The sequence below is a fragment of the Clytia hemisphaerica genome, unplaced genomic scaffold (assembly GCF_902728285.1).
Source record: "Clytia hemisphaerica strain Z4C2 unplaced genomic scaffold, Clytia hemisphaerica genome assembly, whole genome shotgun sequence".
In the NCBI taxonomy this organism is placed as follows: Eukaryota; Metazoa; Cnidaria; class Hydrozoa; order Leptothecata; family Clytiidae; genus Clytia; species Clytia hemisphaerica.
The window spans coordinates 77,190-98,235 of NW_027104184.1; the positions used below are offsets into that span (position 1 = coordinate 77,190).

General features: G+C 35.8%; 1 protein-coding gene across 1 annotated transcript; it reads right to left on the reverse strand.

Annotated features, from left to right (window-relative positions):
• Positions 1–9,611: 9,611 nt before the first annotated feature.
• On the reverse strand, positions 9,612–19,261 carry LOC136814768 (uncharacterized). The gene is made up of 3 exons (XM_067071189.1): positions 19,087–19,261; positions 14,146–14,329; positions 9,612–11,781 (listed from the first exon to the last, which is right to left on the reverse strand). The coding sequence occupies exons 2-3, from the start codon at positions 14,300–14,302 to the stop codon at positions 9,689–9,691; spliced, it is 2,250 nt and encodes a 749-aa protein (XP_066927290.1). The 5' UTR covers positions 14,303–14,329; positions 19,087–19,261; the 3' UTR covers positions 9,612–9,688.
• Positions 19,262–21,046: the final 1,785 nt, after the last annotated feature.

Sequence of the window (21,046 nt, forward strand, 5' to 3'; positions counted from 1 at the left end):
CCAAACCATTTTGATTCTCCCAGAGATTTTCAGAATACTTCCAGACCAAAGATTTCAGAACACCATTTGGAAATCATTTTTGAGGATTTTAGCCTGAGAAAACCAAGTTTTAGCTTGAATATGGTATTTAATGAAACTCAATTTATGGCGCCCATTATGGATTTATAGGAAATTTTGAAAAATCAAAATTGATTTTCCTGGAGCTTTCTTGAAGTTTTCATTGCTGAAATTTCAGTGTATCCTTAAAAAGTTAAAGTTGGGGTCCTCAAAAATGCTTTCATGCATTTGTCCCAGAATCCGAGAAACTCGGCCTTTTAGCTGAAATTGAACATTGAGCGATTGCGGGGTGATTTTTTGTCTTTTTGTGTGAATATTAGACAAACACCATTTAGAAACCATTAGACCATTTCCTGGCTTTTATAGTCTTAAAATGGGCAAAAAATGCCATTTTTACTCATTTTTCGCTTTAGTGCGAATCAAAGACCCCCCTGGGGAATGCTGGATTTTTGACCTAGGAGGTTAAAATTTGCGCAAAATGTCTTACAATAGATTAAATTTTCACAAAAAAATACTACACTTTGAATTTTTTGACTTTGCCATTTGACGATCTACCCTAATATCGTCAGTCCAAAATCCGACTGCCCCCCCCCCCCCTGTCTGAAGCTTACTTTTTCACTTTGTTTTACGCTCCTAAAATTACCGGCAAACTGAAATTTCCCTATTTGCAGTGCTGACTATACTGTAAGGCAGGGTCAGAAATGGTCGGTAAAACTGGGTAAAATACACTGTAAATGTACCACTGCTCAAGGGCTGCACTGTAAGGCTCTAATTTTGAATGCAATCTTTTTACAATCCATGTCCATGCCTTCAGGACCACTTTATACTCGTCCCCTCCATAACAAAATCTTACAGGCTTACTCTAAAGCTAAAGAATAACATCTAATAACATGAAACCAGAATATGAAAGTTGAGAAATCAATGGATTGCGGATAGATGAAGACCAAAGTCTTGCATCAGGTGTGGCCATGAGTAAGCATGCCCTGCTACTTAAGTTACTTACTAAATACTGCTTGACTTACTAACTTACTGCTACTTATATATACTTTTGATATTTTATTTTGTTTTATTTTAGTGGTGGATGAGGATACAGGCCAAAGGTAAGAAACTTCAATTTAAATTGATTCCTGTTTTATTTTTTCTCCAACTAGGATTGTTTTGTTGAAATGTAAAAATAGAAGATTTTAAAAACTTTTTTGAGAGAGAGCCCACCGATTAGGCCTGGCAAAAGTTTTATGGCCAAAAAAACTGATGTTGTTATGCAAACTTAACCCTCAAAATGAGCAATTTTGCAAAATCTGAATTTAGCAATTTTGATTGTTATCATTGGATAGAGCCTTGGTTGTTGGTACTCATTTGTGGGATAATTTTTGGTTGCTTAATTTAAGCATTTAGGAGGATTCCCGGACAATTCCCCCCTGGTGAATCCCCCCCCCAGTAAATTCCTCCTGGTGAATTCCCCCCTGAAAATTTCCCCCTGAAAATTCCCACCTGGTGAATTCCCCCCTGGTGTTGGTCATACCCCCACAAGCTCAGCGAAGTAGATATCAGGATTGCAACCAGCGTATCATGACCATTGTTGAGGATTACCCAAATCGTGAAACAGTACCATATTTGAGAGCTATTGCCCACAACATTGCTTTTTGATTAGACTATGATATTCGTATCGTACATATGACTTTGAGACTTTTGAAATAAGCGATTTTACTATTTATCTTATAAAAATCTGTAGGGGGCGCTTATACAAATTTTGTTATAGATTGAATAAGATATTGAGTAGATACTTGTGTCTTAAAAAGAAAGAGAGCGATTAAGAATAAAATGATAGAAACTGTCAATTGGATTTTTCCAATTTTTCTTTTATTCATGCTTTTTTGAAAAATCAACCCTTTGAAACAGTTAAGATTAAGTAGATTCCAAATTTGTTGATATACGAATTTCTGAAATTAAAAAATAAGCGCCCCGCTCAATAAGCGCCCCGCTCGAATTAGCGCTCCGCTTGAATAAGCGCCCCCCTTAGAGCCTGAAAAATTAAATAAGCGCCCAGGCGCTCATTCGAGGATTTACGGTAAACGACTATCATGTAAAAATCTTTCAGTTCTTTTCTCAGAATCAAAACAAATGGGCGTTGTGATTCTTAAAACTTTGTAGACTATCATGTAAAAATCCTTGACCCTAAAATTGGAGGTTTGTTTCGATTTTAAAGAGTTTTAGAGAAAAAATAAAAAATAAAAATTTGTTTCGAGACTACTACAAGCTGTGTAATAAAATAGCGGATTTAGAAAACAATATCCCACTAGAATTAATGTTCTGTAATAAGAACATTTTTATCACCGGACTTTTCTTATACAAAAAATGAAATATTATCAATGGAATGGAATCACTCTTTTATAAGAAAACTTCATTGTTACAGTCCATGATTTTGAAACTTAAAAACACATATGAAAATAAATCACCAGGGGGGATTCACCGGGTGGGAATTTTCCGGGGGGGATTCACCAGGGGGAATTTACTGGGGGGGGTTCACCGGGGGGGATTCACCAGGGGTGAATTGTCCGGACACGGAAACAATTAAAAATGAGGAAATTAAAAGAAAAGTAAAATTTTACCACTCTAGATTATTCTAAGATAATCTTCCAACAGTGATGTTCAAAGGTTTACAAACCCAGAAATGCCAAAAAATATTCTTTTACTTAATTTTGAATTATTTAAAATCGACTATCTCTGATAGGCTGAGCGGATCAAGAATGACGTTTCAAAAGCTGTCAAAGGACAACCTGAACTTGAATTTGTAAGTCAATTACTTAATTTAACTGTGAATACCAAACTATCCCCCAGCAACAAAAGCTTCTCACAAAAATGCCGAATCTTTGCTAAAGGTATATATTTTAGATGCTAGATTTTGGCTGGGTTAGATCCTAATTTAAGAATATACCATAATACCTTAAAAGAATATTTAAGATGATTTCCCCCAAAAAGCTAAGAAAATCCATTATGAAATGAAAAAACACCATTCTTATTAAAAAAACGTGGAGTTTCGGACAGCAGGAAATGGCTATGGTGTTGTCTATTTCTGTTTTAATTTTATTCGTAGAAGTTTATCACATTTTGAATTAGAGAATTTATTACGGTTTGTTCGTATTCTAAGTAAGAGGAACCAAATTAAAGTGTTTGACAGGTGAAAATGCAACATGACCGAATGTGAGAGTTAATGTTTTCTAGTGAAGAGTTCAGCACATATTTTTAGTTTTCTCAATATCTAAATGCAAACACCCTGTTTTATCTTCTCAAACTATCCTTTCTCTACTTAGAGCTTGATCGCAACGCCTGAAATATCCGGATTCTTGGAAGTATCTGTTAATGGGACCCTCATCCATTCAAAAAAGGTATGCCATCGCAATCTTATGATTTGATTAAAAATTTATAAAATTGGCTTGGAGATTTGATTGGTCTTAAAAAGGCTCGCACTCTTTGTTGAGGTTACAATTTAGATTCAGATTGGTGTAGTATTCTTACATTACTGGTCATCACTAATGACTACCACACGTTTTGGTCATTTTCTAGAATGGAGATGGGTATGTTGACAGCGATGCGAAGACGAAGAAGATCATCGATGCTGTCCTTTCTTGTTAATTAAAGGTAGGACTAGTCAGTACACTACAATCTTCAATGGCTAGCATCTTGTGTAGAAATTCACCGTCGAAACCCTGTAAAATGTCTCAGATCGGTCCAAGTAGCTTTAGACCTACCTGGAGGTCCGTAAACTAAGTTAATCTGCGTTTTGTTCGTTCGTTGGTTAGTAGCTTTTCTCGGGATTAGGTAGACTGGAGTCGTTTATAATGCGTGTAATACTAATAGTACCAATACTAATAATAATAATACGGGATTTAGTTTGTATAAACGACTGGAAGAATCCGGTGTTCCAGTCTTATAGATACCCCGGCTAGCTACGCAGAAACTTGCGTAGCGAGAAAACAATTTATCAAGCAACAACAAACTCTCAAAACGAAATCAACTCAAATGAAAAACTTTCAATACACAAATCCATACATTTTTTTTCTCAAGAATTATTTTGAGCAGGAAAAAATTGTAATTGCAATATTGACACTTTTCTTTTGTTTGGAGTTAGTGCACAAAGGTTTCTAGACGACTAAAATTGTTCCATTCATTACTTTTTGCTTTATTTCTACTATGTATAAATTTGTCGTCTAGCTTACTAGACTAGGGATTAGGACATAGGAATTTTCAAGAATTCGTCACAAAGATGCAAAAAAATGTCGAGAATGTGACGGTGCCCGATTTTCAAAAAAAGTTATGTGGTACTCTTAGGTTCCAAATATTCGTCCCCCCCCCGCTTGCTAATTTTTCAAAAAATTTCCAACTCCCCCCCCCCCCCGGACCTTATTAGGACCCCCCGTTTATTAATCTCTAAGAATATTCTCAGCTGTCAAAGAGAAGGCCCCTTATTTTGCTCTAAATAGCTTGATTTTAGCCTATTTTTACCTTATTTTTGGGTTTCAGAAGTACAATTTCCAACCCCCCCCCCCCCCCCGGCAATTAGGTCCCCCCCGTTTATTTGGAACCTAAGAGTAATTCGCCGTGTCAATTCAAGACAGACTTAAGTCCATTTTTTCGAAAATTGACTTAAGACTATAACCCCCTATTTCAGCATGCACGCTTTCCAAAAACGGCCTTAAGTCCACAGAATTCTAATGGGAAAGAGGTGTATTTTGCAATTCAAAAAAAATCAGAATTTAGAATGTTCCATAATATATCAACCATAAACAGCCTTAAGTCCTAAATTTTAGTGCAAATTTTATTTTCTATGAAGCATTGACATTAAATGTGTAGCCTTAAGTCCAACACATCTCAACCTTTAAAATCAATTATCTCAAAATGGAAAAAATGGACTTAAGGCTGTCTTGAATTGACACGGCGAATTGCAGCCGTTAAAACGGGTTCTTTGATCGTTGCGCAAAATCGAGTCATTAATTTTTTCTTATTTTTTGTGTAAAATTAGTATACAGTCAATTTTAAAAGATTTTAATTTTTTTGGGGCATGGCACTAGTTTTTCGCCAAGTCGAGGTGGTCAGATTTGGCTAAAGTTTGGGTGAAATTCTTTCAGCTCATTAGTTTGTTTTATGCTTAGGCTATTAGGCTTTTCGAGCCTTTGAATAATTTGAAGCTACTTAAGTTGCATTGCATACATTCGACTATGTATCATCATCGGTGAATGATGGTTGAAGCAGGATTTTTCGGCCGGAAATTGTAATGCCAAAACATGCAAATAGTGCACAGTACAAATAATAACTCATTTCCTTTATTCTATTTTAGGAACTTCATTCTTCAACAAATGATTGGATGAAGAGGTTCAACTCAACTTGTCATCGTAATATGGCGAAAGTGAACGTCTGATATCGTTCATACGAATCATTATTTGCTGAGAATAAACTTCTTTACTTACAGAAAGTGAATCAAATGTCTCCATTTTTCTTCTTGCAAAGGCCCGTCTCCACTGTCACTCGTGTAAAGTAGGGGATAAAAATCATTAAATGTCAGTATCATTTTTGAGATTGCCTGATTTTTATGGTCTTAGATTTGTCTGGAAGTGCAACCCTATTTGTTACCCAGCCCAAATGAAAACATCTCAAAAGTGACATTTGTTCAGTTTTGGTGCGAGTTTAATGGTCTTGAAGAGACTAGTGGGTAAAGAAAATTTTCTTGCCTTTTTCTGCGTGATTTTTATGTGCCAATCGAAAACAAAGAAACCACTATACTTTACTAAGAGAAGTCAGCGCATTGATTACGTCGTAGATCTTAAGGCCTCGATGTCTTCCTTTCCTATGTAAAGGTTGAACTTTCCTATCTAGCCTGTTGGACTTTGAACTCAATCGTCAATACAAAATATATATTCTAGGGACCCATTGCTAGAACAATTTTTTGGGCAATCCCCCTTTTACTCAGGCAGAATCCTGTGGTGTTTGGGTCAGTTTTTTGTTGCTTTTTTTTCATGATCCAATCTTTTACTGAGCGATATTAACCCTAAGTGCCGATGTCGTATATATACGACATGGGCTATATAGGAGGGCGAAGCCCTCCTGTAATGCCCAGTTTGAGTTAGAAATCGTTATTTTTGGTCGAACTCGTAGGAATTAGATTGTCCTTTATGGTCAAGCAAAAAAAAATTCAAAAGTGAGTCTTTCCAGCGAAATTTTAAGCAAAAAAGTCAAAAAAATGCAAAAAATTGACAAAAATTCACTTTTTTGAGATTCTGACCGTTTTTTGACTAGTTTTGGTCACGAGTGATCCAAGAACCTCCAAATTTGGCCCTGTTTTACTTTATTCTGGTCTTCTAGGAATTGATTTGAAATTTTACACGGGCACCTTTCATCAGTCCAGTCAGGGGTCCGCGCAGCGGGCCTGACTGCTTTAATTCCCTAACCTACCCCCCCCCCCCTTGCCGCCGCCCACCACGCCCTTCCTAAATCGGGCGGCGCCGAAGGCGCCAAAAGAAAGAAGAGACTCTAAGCTATCCAACGAGCTATATACGAGCTTCTAATTCCTTCTAGATCAGGAGATATAAGCCCTTAAAGTTTGAACTAGCGATTTTTTAAAAAAAACTTAGAAAAAAGGACCCTGGCACTCAAAGGGTTAAGAGAAAAATTGCAAAAAAATTATTTTTTTTTTTAGATTTCTCAATTTTTGGCCTAAACTCACTCAAAAATGCTGAAAAACACCAAAAAATCACATTTTCAAAATTTTTTTTTCACTTTGTTTAACCCTTTAAGTGCCGATGTCGTATATATACGACATGGGCTATATAGGAGGGCGAAGCCCTCCTGTAATGCCCAGTTTGAGTTAGAAATCGTTATTTTTGGTCGAACTCGTAGGAATTAGATTGTCCTTTATGGTCAAGCAAAAAAAAATTCAAAAGTGAGTCTTTCCAGCGAAATTTTAAGCAAAAAAGTCAAAAAAATTGCAAAAAAAAATTGACAAAAATTCACTTTTTTGAGATTCTGACCGTTTTTTGACTATTTTTGGTCAACGAGTGATCCAAGAACCTCCAAATTTGGCCCTGTTTTACTTTATTCTGTCTTCTAGTGAATTGATTTGAAATTTTACCACTGGGCACCTTTTCATCAGTCCAGTCAGGTCCGCGCAGCGGGCCTGACTGCTTTAATTCCCTAAACCTACCCCCCCCCCCTTGGCCGCCGCCCACCACGCCCTTCCTAAATCGGGCGGCGCCGAAGGCGCCCAAAAGAAAGAAGAGACTCTAAGCTATCCAACGAGCTATATACGAGCTTCTAATTCCTTCTAGATCAGGAGATATAAGCCCTTAAAGTTTGAACTAGCGATTTTTTAAAAAAAACTTAGAAAAAAGGACCCTGGCACTCAAAGGGTTAAAACTTTTTCTTTTAATCGTTTCTTTTTTAAGACTTCTTCCTCGTAAAAGTGGCGAAAAAATCCGAGATTTACAGCATTTATAAAATGCAGTAGGTTCTCGAATGATTTGCACTAGCCTGGGTATCCAGGCTAGATTTGCTCAGGAACGCTTTCCATGCGAGCTATTATGAAAATAGTTCCGAGCACACGCAAGAAGTATTTCACACGCCTTTTTGCATGCGCTCAATTTAGTTGACTTCCTCCTATAGCACAAATTTACCGATAGTTTGACAACTAATTTTACGATTTAAAAATTTCAAGTCCCGGAGGGTAGGCACTCCTGGTAAGCAACCTACCGTAAGTGCAGCCCGTCAGTAGTGTCTTCATGTACTGTAATTAGTTCCATTTATACTGAGACGGAAAAATCGTCTGAGACGAGAAGTTTGTAAAATGTGATCTGTGGAGGATATCCTATTTATTGAAACATGAATGGAAAGTACAGTCCTCCATATAATGCTCATTTTCTAAATTAATCGTCTCAGTCTAAATAGAACCAATTTCTCTGAATTGTTGAGAAAAATAAAACTTTTTGGGCTTTTTTTAGAGATCGAGTGCTCCCCTCCCCCAGATATAATTAACATACTTACTTTACTTAAGAAAGATCTTTTGCGAAAAGTTAAGAAATATGCATAAGGGCACAAGTCTGTGATCTTTTCTATTCTTCTATTGAACCCAGGAATCGTTTTCTATTAATTTCAAAGTAACATTGTGTTATCAAAAATTCATCATAGTAGGGGCCATTCTTTAAGAACCCTGGCAATAATTTCCACAGTGGAATTGGTTTAGCTCATTCGAAAAAAGAATGTATTTTTAATTTAAAAACTTTTTGAGAAGGGGTAATCAAATGAGGCCCAGAAAATTATTTAATGTGCAAAGGACTGACGTCACAAGCAAAAACCCTTGGGATCTGAAATTTGACGAAAATTCAAAGTTTTTAAAACGCTAGGCTACTGGCATCCACTAACGGAGTCGTGCTCCTTATAGAGCACTCGAGAAAAACGGTATCAAATCAAAGTGACGTTTTCTAAATGTATGGCGTTCATTTTCCTCTCCCCCCCCCTCAAAAAATTCCCAAACAATTACCTTCGATACAATTCTTGATCGTTACAGTTAAGTCTTGGGGACACGAGAAGTTTTTTTCGCGTTGGTGCAATTTCGAGCTGTGAACTACTGTTTATGAATTATTAGAATGTTCACGGAGGCAAAAACTTTTTGACGGAAAAAAAGCAAGTCATCGTAAATGGAAATCTGGTCTAGTAGAAAACTGTTAATTTTTAATTAAGGTTTAAGTGGATAAATTTTGGCAGGGATTAAATTTGGCGAAAGTTTCCAAATTCACTTATTCGCCAAATTAAATCCCCGCCAAAATTAAAGAAAAATCATATTTTTTATCGAGAAATTTCAGAAAACTTTTTGGCCTTGGGGCCGTCCACATAGTACGCACGCACTAAAATGTCGAAAATCGAGTACCCCTCCCCCCTGTACGCAAGCGTACGCAAATGGCTATATCCCCTGGTAAGTACGTACTTTTTCATTCACCCCCCCCCCTCGGTTGATGGAAATTTCAAATTCAAATCGCTTGGTTTGGACCTTTATTTTATACATGAAACTCAAATGTTTATTAAGAAATTTTTTCTTTTCCTTGATGCGTATAAGAAGCGTAAAAGTCGACAAAAAAACAAGCAAAATAGAACTATGAAAATTTTTTCCTCTGCTTTGGCCCCTCCCCTCTCCCTGTACGCAAGCAAACGCTTTTGAGAATACCCCCCCCCTTAGTGCGTACGTACTATGTGGACGGCCGCTTTCGCCAAATTAAATCACTGCCAAATTTTCAAAAATCGTCCATTCGCCAAATTAAATCCCCGCCAAAAATTGCATTTTGGTCATTCACCAAATTAAATCCACGCCAAAATTTATCCACTTCAGATATTTCACTTTACACCTTCTGTTTTTGATTTTATATTTAACAGTCGAAAATATTGACTAACCTGGAGCATTTTCAATTTTTTCGGAGGACTGATCATTCATGAAGTCTCCAGGCTGCCCTAAAAATTTTTGGACGGACATTCTTATATTCTGAAATAACTGAATGAAATTGAGAAGAATGGAATAAATTATCAGTAAGATTATTAACTTGTTTCACGAGCTTTACAAGAATTCCCTTTAATATAATTTTAATAAAATAATTTAATCAATATCACTTTCGTTAGAGATGGAGACTTTACTGTTCGAATTTCTACTCCTTTTCATTTTCTTCGCTGATTTTGCTTCTTTGAAAATGTTTTCGAAGAAGTCTTGTGATTGGACTTGAATATCTTCCAGCACATTGGGATTGTCAATGGAATCAATGAGGCTTGCAGAAGTCAGCAATAACTGTTTTATGTTTTTACGTGTTTCATTCATTAAAGTCTCTTTTTCGTTGACAGTAGTCATTTTTGAAGTTTGAACATCAATATCAAAGAACTCGGTCGTAGTGAGGTTTTCATTTGATGGCGAGTTCAATGGTGGGTTAAAATGATCAATAGTTTGTACAATGCTCTCATCCTCTACCGATTCTTTTGGGTCGTGAAATGGTAGATGTGCTGAAAGTTTTGGAACAGTAACCTCCAGACTTTTCCAGCCGTCTTTCGTTTCCAGCAATCTCGTATGAATCACTGCAGAACATCCAATCAATTTGGATTCTCTCTCTTTACGCTTTGGTATCGACTCTACATGTTTTCGCTTTCTAGGACGACCACCCAAAGCACAATTATAGAGTTGGGTTTCTATGGTACTGTATGAAATGATATTACCGTTGTGGTTAGCCAGTCCGTGATGATCCATCTTTTTATTGACGCGTTTTCCGGTTCGAATACGGTAATTTGTGCCCGTTTCTGTTGAAAAGTCTTTCAGCCATTGTTTCCACCTTTCTGGTGTGTATGGGTAAAGATAACCACGCGCGTAATCAGTTGGTTTGCGCATATTGGCGACTTTATCAGTTGTCGACTGCTCTTCATCAGCTGGACAAGATTTCCTTCTGGGTGCAACAAAGGTTATGTCCGCATGATGGATCACTATGCTGTGCAATTCTGCAAAGCAGGATGGCAAATAATTTCGCATACACAATTGCTTGACGTTATCAGGAATTTGTAACGCGGTGTTGATCACGATATTCAAAGGTTGAGCGTTCGGTGCCGTATGGTTACGTTTACGCCGACAAACGACGGTACTCAAGCCAAGTTGCTCACAGTCCCCGCAAACGTTGGCCTTTGGCTCGCGATGGTTTTTTTCAGAACGACAGTAAGAAATCGTACGACTAAAACGAAAACAATGTGTACATCGTCCCAAAACTTCAAAAAATTGACCAGACTCTAAAAGTGGTACGGTGTTCGAAGGATAATTTATTGGTTTTAAAAGTGACTTTCCAATCCCTAGACTAGCATGTGCCCCAGCATAAAGTGGTAACGTTTGAAGTCTTGGAGCAAGTGTTCTCAAATTGCTTTTGTCGACATTGATATAAGTTCCGTGCGAAGCATCGGTTTTAGAGACTATACTTTCAGCAGAATTACTTTTAATTGAAGCATCATTCAGAAATTCTTCCTTTTGATTGCACTTTTGCATATCGATTGCATGGTCTGTCTGTTGCGTAACCATTTCTTCTGAATCATCATCCGCTAGATGCATGTATACGATGGAAGTCATTGCATCACTCGTCCCATCAACTGTCACTTCTTTTTTGGCAACACGTGATGAAGAACATTCTGATTTCACATTCCCTTTTGATTTATCAATATGTTGTTTGCTTTCTCTTAATTCGTTTTTGATAAATAGATCATTTCTATCCTCCGAAATTATATTTGACGAATCATTAGATAGAAACTGTTTCGATTCGCCCACTATATCATTTTTAGCTCTTTGCATGGAGGTATTTGGCGAAAGAAACCCTTGTTTTCTCATGCTATCGTCATGTATGACTGCTTGACTCATCAAAACATTTTCGTTGGTGATCTTTTGCAAATGGTTCATGTCACCTATTGACATTTGTACTTGGAATTGTGTCAAATTGTTAGCATAATTGATTTCTTGACGACTTTCAATGACCGGCGGCTCAATAGTGAAAGTATCTGCCACAACACATGATTCTACAGAACAGGGAATCCTTTGTTCGTCGTCAGAATTCAAAGAGCGATCTGCATTAACTTTCAACCCATATTCAGTGCCACTTTCATTTTGTCTTATGTGGGCGACACCAGACTCGTGTAAGCTTTGTATCTCATCCTGTGTCAGCATCAACGTTTCACCTGGAAATGAAAAAGACAACGACTTGGTGAATAGTATTTCAGCATAATTTCTTCCCTAATTGGTTTCAGCATGGAGATAATAAAAATATAGATGGAGATACCACTCCTACTATTCTATTGTATTGTATCGTTGATAGCAAACTGTTGCTTTGTTGCTTTGGGAAAAAGCCATGAACTTTGCTTTCCCATGAGATAATACTTGAGTTGAAGAGAATTTGAATAAAAGCACGCTACATTTTTAATTTGTTCATCTTGTGATGACAGTTTTGTTTATAAAACATAAGAAAACCTTGCAAGAATAAGCACAGAATATCGAATTTGAAATGTTCGCTGCTCAGGGAATCCTCGGCAAATTTGGTCAATTTCTACATATTTACTAAAGTCTGTCCAGATATAATTGGCAGTGGAAACAAGAATGCCTGTAACTTTTGATAGTCAAATATAATTATGGAAATTTTTTTTGCTTGTTTTAGAGAATCAAAAGCGTTATATTTAAATGTATTTTTGCTTGAAAAATTCGCGATTTTTAGTGGTTAAATTTGCGATTGCAAAAATTGAGCTTTTTTTCTACTTATGCTATAACGTTCATTTTTACATCAGTGGTAGTTCAACCTTAGGTTAAGAAGTTTCTTAAATTTCAAGGGAAACAGAAAAGTCCTTCGGAAGATATGGGACCCGAAATACCCCTTGGTAGCACTTTTCTGTGAAATATCAAATCTCCAACTTATTACTTAAAACGGGGGTAGTGATATGATTGATAAAACAGTTTTTCGATCATAACACATTTTACGATCTTTTTAATGACCTCATAGCCAAACTGTGTTTGGTATTTTGGGAATTAGCAAAGTTCTTTAATGGCTTAAAAATAACAAAGGCAATATAAGTTCATGCTTATCTTTTCAATAAAAGCAATTATACTGTGATTTCACTTCGTTTCGAAATAATCCATGATACCAATAGTATCAATGAACCAACACTTAACATTTTCCAACTTTTAATTGCACTGTTCAAAAAACATGATAACATATAACCCCCGTTTTTAGTAATAAGTTGGAGATTTGATATTTCACAGAAAAGTGCTACCAAGGGGTATTTCGGGTCCCATATCTTCCGAAGGGCTTTTCTGTTTGCCTTGAAATTTAAGAAACTTCTTAAGCTAAGGTTGAACTACCACTGATGTAAAAATGAACGTTATAGCATAAGTAGAAAAAACGCTCAATTTTTGCAATCGCAAATTTAACCACTAAAAATTGCGAATTTTTCAACCAAAAATACATTCAAATATAGCGCTTTTGATTCTCTAAAACAATCAAAAAAAATTTCCATAATTAAATTTGACTATCAAAAGTTACAGGCCTTTTTGTTTCCACTGCCAATTATATCTGGACAGACTTTAATACCAATCTTTCAACTATATTCTATCAAAATTTTGAGGCAGCTGCTATTTTAGATCTAAAGATATTTATAGCAAAGAACCTTCCACAAACAACAAAGAATTCGCAAAAGTTTACCTCTCGAAAGTTTCCCGATAAAATAAAAACTTCTTTCAAAACTATAAAGAAATTATTACTCGAAAAAAATTCGCATTTTACCTAAAAATACGAGGTTTCGTTGGACAGAATAACTTTACTTTAGTTCTTATAATCTATATCTTGACTGATTTTTGCTATCAAGGATTGGTAATCAAAGGAGGCCGATTTGAAAGAAATTTCTAAAGAGTTTTATAACTTCTCTCGCTATTACAGAAAAGTTGTTACTCCATCTAACTTTTATTATCTCTATAGTTTCAGGAAGAAAACCCTCTTATGCCTTATCGTTTGGGGGAAATATAGTGGACTTACTCTTAAAAACACCTTTGCTTGTTAAAACGAAAAAAAAACACTTAAGAATACTCTCGCGAGCATCATCAACGTTCTTATTTTGTTGTTATTTGATGAGTTTTAGGCCTGGTCTAGATGGACAAATATCCGGAACCAAAAAGTAAATTTGGGTAAAATCAAATATTAACCGATAACCTCGTTAGATTTGATTGAAATTTCTTTCAGAACAATTCAGGCTATTTTGTCAAATAAAAGAGAAAGTTAATGGAGAAATTTGTTTCCGAGCGTGTTTGGTACTTTCCAGACCGGTCCTAAAATGATCACTTTCAGCACTTCCCTGGTCTAATTTTGATGGAATTTTGGCTATAAGCTTGCATTTCCAATACCTAACACTTATTAAAATCTTAAGTCAATAGCATTTTCGAATCCCTGGATACCGTATCCTAGGACTGATTTCAGCAAAAAGGACGGTGGTGGTGAAAAATTGATTGCGTGCCTCAACTGCAAAAGCTTTGACTAAAAAAGATCTTACTGCAGATTTTACCTGGTGCCCAAACGATTCCGTCTTGCGTCAGTAATATCTGTGCATTGGTTTGGACAGGTTCAGCGTTCTCCAAAGAATGTGATATGGATGTCATGTTGTCTGAATGACTTGGTTCATCTTCCCTAGGTTCCACTGTTAAGTTTTTGCTCAGTGACATTTCTCTTTAATTCTTTAATCTATCTACCTGAAAACAAAAAAACAAAAAATAAGATTGGCATATATTTTTATTAAAGCTTTTTTAGGCAGAGAAATACGAATTAGGTTAATGTATTTTTAACGCTTTTATATTCAGAGAAATATCGTAAGCTGGTAATGTTTACCTGGCTCTTCTAATCACAGGAAAAAATCCGTGAATCACATGCGTGTGAAAACCAATTTCCGAGCATGTGATCCTGCAAAAAATCACATTCGTGTGAAAATGTAATTCACGATCCTTCTTTTCTCACTGTTAAATAGAATAGAAGTGAGTTACTTTTAGGGTATTAAACCTCTCTCTCTAAGAAAGACAAACAATCCTATTTGTGATTTTAGATCTAGTCAGACACTCCATTTAAGTTGAGAAAAGATGGCTTGTGAATTGCATTTTCACACGCATGTGATTCTTTTCAGGATCACATGCTCGGAAATCAGTTTTACCAAGCATGTGATTTCCATACTTTTTCCTGTGAATTTCGTCACAGGCCTTCTTTAGAGATAGGAAATAATCAATAATAAGAAGGTCAGAATTGCTGATTGAAACTCATCTTGTTTGCTCAGCAATCAGTTGGGGAGTCAATCAGTGTTTCTGACCTTCCTTTTTCCTATCTTGAAAGAAGGGTGTCGAAATTAGATGAGGGATGTCAACATTATTAGACCATCTTACGGTATATACGCGAATTTAGGTTGGTGTATTTTTTAACACACGCAAGATGCTAGGCAATTCAATCTACCTAGCCAGGGTGCAGTATGCAGTGCTGAAGAGTCCTAACGGACACTTTCAAATCAATTGTACAAAAAATGGGTGTTTTTGCACCATTTCTAGTCATGCCATGGTTACCGTCAACTGCTCTAACTTGGGAGACGATTGGTCAAAACATGGGACTGTTGATATCTGGCCTGTATTTTCACTTACTGTTAAATCTCTTTGACAACAAATTTGTTTTGATAACTCCACCAAGTTTATCAATCATACTTTCTGTCATAACATGTCACAATAACTTTCACTGATAGTGCGCCCTTTTTAACTTTTTTGTTTTCATTCAAAATGACCGAACGCTGATTGGAGAATTAGAGAACCTCCGCCATCTAACCGCCTATCGTCTGATGGGATTAACACATAGTGAGTAACTTGCCACGCGAGTGACGTCAAACCCTCCATCGTTTTGCTACCATGAGATCAGGTAACTTGCATCAGTGGAGGCTAACATGCATAGCCCTCAAATGAATGACCCAGCTGGTCATTAAAATACAAAATTAAATCAAAACAAAAATGGTAGAGTAGAGTTGCGAGCAGAGCTACGTAGTTCAATTGTTTTGAAATTTTGTTGCTTTGATTGGTCAATCATTTGATGGCTATGCAAGTTTCCCTCCACTGATGCAAGTTACCCGACTTAACGGTACTAATTTGTTCTTCTTCCTTCTAGACACTCGTGTGTGTTCCACTACTACGGATTTTTTTTCACAATTTGATTTAAAAGCCTACTCTGTGCGAAAGAGAAATCGTGTATTTTTTAAGCACTGCTCATAACTCAAATCAAATGACTTTGGGGGTTCGGTATAATGGCCGTCCCATGTTTTGTCAAATAGTCCCAAGTTAGAGCAGTTGACGGTAAATACATTTTTGAGCTGCAACTTATGAAAAGATATATGTTCTTGACTGTTTGTTGGTAAAATAAAAGATCCAAAATTTAGATTTGCTTATCATAGTGGTGAGATAGATTAGTTTAAAGGCGATCCAAATTGGAACAAAAAATTGTCCTGAGCTGAGCACGACCCTGGACACCACCGTACATTGTATATGAGCATGAATCTGGTAATGTCACCCAAATAGGTGAAAAAATTTGGTAAAAATAAAGTTTTGAATTACATTTTTATTCCTGGATAATATTTTTATTAATGACTTCAATTTTCAGAAAACATAAATATCAGGGCTTAATCAAACTGGCTTGGTCCAGACATTTGACCTAGAGTAGTTATTATCAGACAAATTTGGCAAAAAACTTTCTGTTGTTTACACTTCATTTGAGATAAAATATGCTAATCTAATACTTGTCTTGGATTTCAGTCCATGGCTAATATATTAAGCTGCATTGAAAAGCAATTTTTACCGTCCAGTATGTTATACTTTTCAAATTCTGGCACTTATTTCCAGACGAAAATCTAAAATATTAAAAAATATTCCAATAAAGTTTGATTTCATGAAAAGAAAACTGGCTATGATCAGGTAACTTCATTCTAGATTTGAAGGACTCATTATAAGTTTTCAAAAAAACCAAAAGTTTGCTATATTTCAGTTGATCAATAAAAAATTAGAATATGAAACCTTGTTGGTTGCGGACATAACTTTTTGTCAAATTTACTTTAAAATCAGCAATAAACATTAAACTGAGTAATTATTCGGCTTTTAATACTTTGCTGTACTTGAACCAAAACTTAATCATTGAAATTTGTTGTCTTGAAAGGTCTTCGTAACTATGATTTCCTGAAAATTGAAGATCTATCTGTAAAATAAAATCCAATCATATATCATTTTTTGTCATAATCTAATTTTAAAAGTTAAATTTTGAGCTTGACATTAACTGTTGTACATCTTCATAATCAGTAACCTTTTCAATAGAAAGGGTTAAAAATGGGTAATAATGCTATGTTGCGGACATAACTTTTTTTCTTCCAGGGTAGAACCATAGAACATTTTACATCATTTATTTAAAATTTTGGAGTGTCTTTTTCTGTTTCCAAAATTTAAGGAATATTTGAGACTAAATCAATATAAAACCAAAAGATTTGGTTTGGTTTGATTTCAGTTATTACATGTTTTTCTTCATGAAAAAAACAAAAGAAGACTCCACAATGATATTAAAACTTTCTAATATTTCTAATAGAAGAACAACCCTAGAGGAAAAATTGAAAAAAGCAAGTAAATGCATATGGTACTTACAAATGTAATTTAGTATTGTCAAGGTGTTAGCATAACTGCTTAAGAGGGTTAAAAATCTGATAAATACTTTAAATAGTTATGTCCGCAACATACAATTTGCTAATGGAATATGACTCTGTTTTGAACTAATTGGAGCAATTCTAACTAGTCTGTAAGTGAATGTGTAGTAGATTATGTTGTGTGAACACTACACAATGAATTTAATATGCAAATTAATGCATGATTTATTCTTTATTCAAGCTCACAGGTTCAGAACCATCATTTTCAAAGAAACAAAAGGTTTATTTTTCTGTTAAAATTTTCATTTTGGACCTTAACTTGACATCAGAGTATTTGTTTTCTATTTCTAATAGATCGTATAATAAAACATCATGCCAGCTTGCAAATACACTTTATCAACAACATTTTAGACAAAATAGCTATGTCTGCAACATGAAATACATATGAAAGAAGTAAATAAACTGGAAACCTTGCCAATGGAAAATTATGAAACTTTTTTCTGGTTGTAACCAACTTAAAATGACCTTAGATGCATTAATTTGTCAAAGAAACCTAAAATTGGTGTTTGGAGGTTGAGAAAACTTCATGATTTGTTGCGGACATAACTTTTTGTTGCAGACATAACTGATTTTTGGAGAAACTGTTTTGTTTCACTGTAGTCAAGCAAAAAAATGCGCCGCAAAACTTCTAAAGGGATTCATGAAAAAATAACCCGGCGCTTTTTAATGAAATTAACATTTTCAGGCGAACTTTGAGAAATTGCCTAAAATTTGTGCCATAGTTGAAAAAATTTGAGCCAAGCCAACGTTGAAAACTAATTTGAAGATCAACTTTCCAAGAAAAAGATCTACGGGGGAGGCAGAACCCACCTGGATCCGCGCACCGCCGGAAAGGCTATCTCCCGGAAATTTTGCCGGACCTCAAACAATGACCCATTTACATGTGTGTAATTGTTTTACTTTAGCGTATAAACAAGGCCTTAAAAATTGAAGCGCTGTCTCGGGAATTATGGTATGACAAATTTTAGTTGGTTGATTTTGGCTGCTGCATGTTTTATTTTGTTTCCAACTTTTAGTTTTAATTATTATTGTCTTGCGAACTTGATTCAGGTAACTCTCATCCTTGTTGTTGAAATGTATCCTGTAGATGACTGATGTTGTTTTTTCTGAAAGCTAGATTTCCTAGTGTGACTAACTGGTAGGGTGGCATGTTTCTACCTACTCTTAGGTGCCAAGTAAACGGGCCCCCTGCTTGTTAATTTTTCGAAAATTTTCCGGCCCTCCCCCTGGACTCAGAAAACAATCTTAGTAAGTCTGATCAGGTTCAATCTTTTTTCGTGTGGTTTGTTTTCTCCTCAGTCAAAGGCGGCTACACCGGGAATAAATCTTTGAGGAATCGCTCCCACCGTACATTGGACGTACCGTGAGATTGGGGTAACTTGTAATTTTTGTTTTGATTTAATTTTGCATTTTAATGACCAGCCAGGTCTTTCATATTGTTGAGGGCTATGCATGTTAGCCTCCCCTACTGGCACTGATGCAAATTACCCAATCAGAATTGTTTCAGAAACAAGAACAGGTCTACTGTCACGGTACAGTGTAGCCGGCGTACGTACCTTGTACAGTGGTCAAAATAGGTTGACTTGTTCCCACCGTACACCCACCGGACAACACCATACGATGTACGACGGTGTCCAGGGTCGTATTGTATGGTCAGCTGAGCCAAAGAACTAAAAATTGTCTTTTTTTGTGAACCTTTCGAGTCTCAATCTTGGCAACCCATACAATGACACATAATTAACTTACCATGAAACCTCTTTAACAAACTTTCAAAATTCTCATCAAAATAAAAGTCTTTTTTAAAAGCTACACAAAACATTAGCAGAATTCTACTGTCGGCCATTTTGTTATAAAATTACAAAAATGAACTTCTCTTTGCTGTTTGCTCTTCGGTGAAGACTTCTTCATAAACGCGAAAGACATATATCTATTTTTCGGATCCGTTATGCAGGAAGTCAGGACCTGCAGCCGACCTAGTAGGCGGTTGGGTATGGGTTGTGGTTTGGGTGTGGTTACGTACCAGATTGACTAGGAATTTGGTTATTATCAGTTAGGGTTAGGGTTGGAGCTCGAAAAAAGCACTCTTTTGTGATTTTCTCTTCATATAGTCTAGGCTTCTGCTCATCCTCTAGCGAAAAAAGTTTCTTATAGTTTCTATAGCGGCAGGTACAAAATGCATAAAACATAATGCATATTGCATAATGCATAATAGTATTGTGTAATTTACAGAACAATTTTTTATTTTCTAAAACTCTCCTTTGCAGAGGATAAAACCGCGAAAACCTCTTTAGAAGAGTTTCTTGTAAAGGCCTGTAAACATTCCAATCAGAGGGATTTTCCCCAGACATATTTATTTTTCGAATCCGAAAGAAAGAGAAAATATTCGAATCATAACAACAAAGGATTTTCCGTCAGCATAAATAATAAGAATATGCAACAGATCTGAAAGGTACTGAAAGGTTTCCCCCTTCTTCTTTCTCAAAAAAAACCATAAACATTCGAATGTAAAAAGATTCGAAGTCTATTTTCTTTGATCTAGCTTCCGGATGAAGCTCTTTAATTTATATTGGCTGGGTATTGGCTTATCTAACAAAAAGCATTCACATGGTTAATGCTTTGTAAGAGGGTAAACCCGTTGAAATTTATTAGCAATTGTTCGAAAAAATCTCTGAGAAAACCCAAAAAGATCTTGCTTTAAAATTTACGTTTTCGAGTTAGAAAAGTAATATAGGGAGGAGATATTTTCGTGTTTTTTCTACATTATACTACGTTCTGTAAAATACAACTATGAAAATCAAAATGGCGGCAAGCATTTTCAGTGGATCATGGATTTTTTTCATCATCCGAAATTCAAATTCAAAGCTTTCTACCCTTTATTTTCTGGTAGAAAATGGTATATTTGTTTTGTTGAAAGTATTATCTTTCAAATTCTCCTTATTATAGCCTCTAAAATTGACATTTTCCAAATATTATGCATTATGCATTATTTAATATGCATTATGTTTTATGCATTTTGGACCTGCCGGTTTCTATAGGGGGCTATAGGAAGTAGAGGTCTGCGAATCAGACTACATATAGTCTGGTCTGCAGTTTGTACAATTTAAATAGCCGTCAGAAACACTTTCTCGTCATGAACCCGTGGCGCAGTGGATAAGGCATTGGGTTTCCATACGATGTTTTATATATGGTTTTATCTATATTCAAATTTATAAAAATTTCAAAACAAGTGTGAAAAAAAAATATACGATGATGGAACTTTGCATTTGGTGGGTTCGAATCCCACCGGTGGCGATCTTTCGGTAAGTCAATCAGTCAGTTAGAAAACATAGAAAATAACTCACATAATAGAACCAGGAAGTCAGAAAAACTACAAACAAGAGACTGGAAAGTACGGAATAAGTCCAGATATGTCTTTCGTCTTTATGAAGAAGCCACGACCTTGCTCTTCCCGTGTTTTCATTTGTTTTCTTTTTTCTGCCATGTCAGCATTTTCTATAAATTTTGTGAGCCCCGCATGAAAAATATTAACTAATTTTCGCGGGTTTTAATTTTAGCGTTTTTCGCGGTTTTTCGTCAAAATCGCGAAAATTTGACCCCGCAAAATATTTTGAGAGCTGAAAACCGCGAAAATTAATTCCCGCAAAATACAATTTTTTCCAATTTTATCGAAATATTTGAAAAATCCCTAGGAAAATGAAAGAAATTT

What these genes read in the sequence shown, in the direction of transcription:
- LOC136814768 (XM_067071189.1), bottom strand. Translation starts at nt 14,302, where the DNA reads ATGTCACTGAGCAAAAACTTAACAGTGGAACCTAGGGAAGATGAACCA. An exon ending in CGGAATCGTTTGGGCACCAG is followed by an intron (nt 11,782 to 14,145) that starts GTAAAATCTGCA and finishes TTTCATTTCCAG; the next exon opens with GTGAAACGTTGATGCTGACA.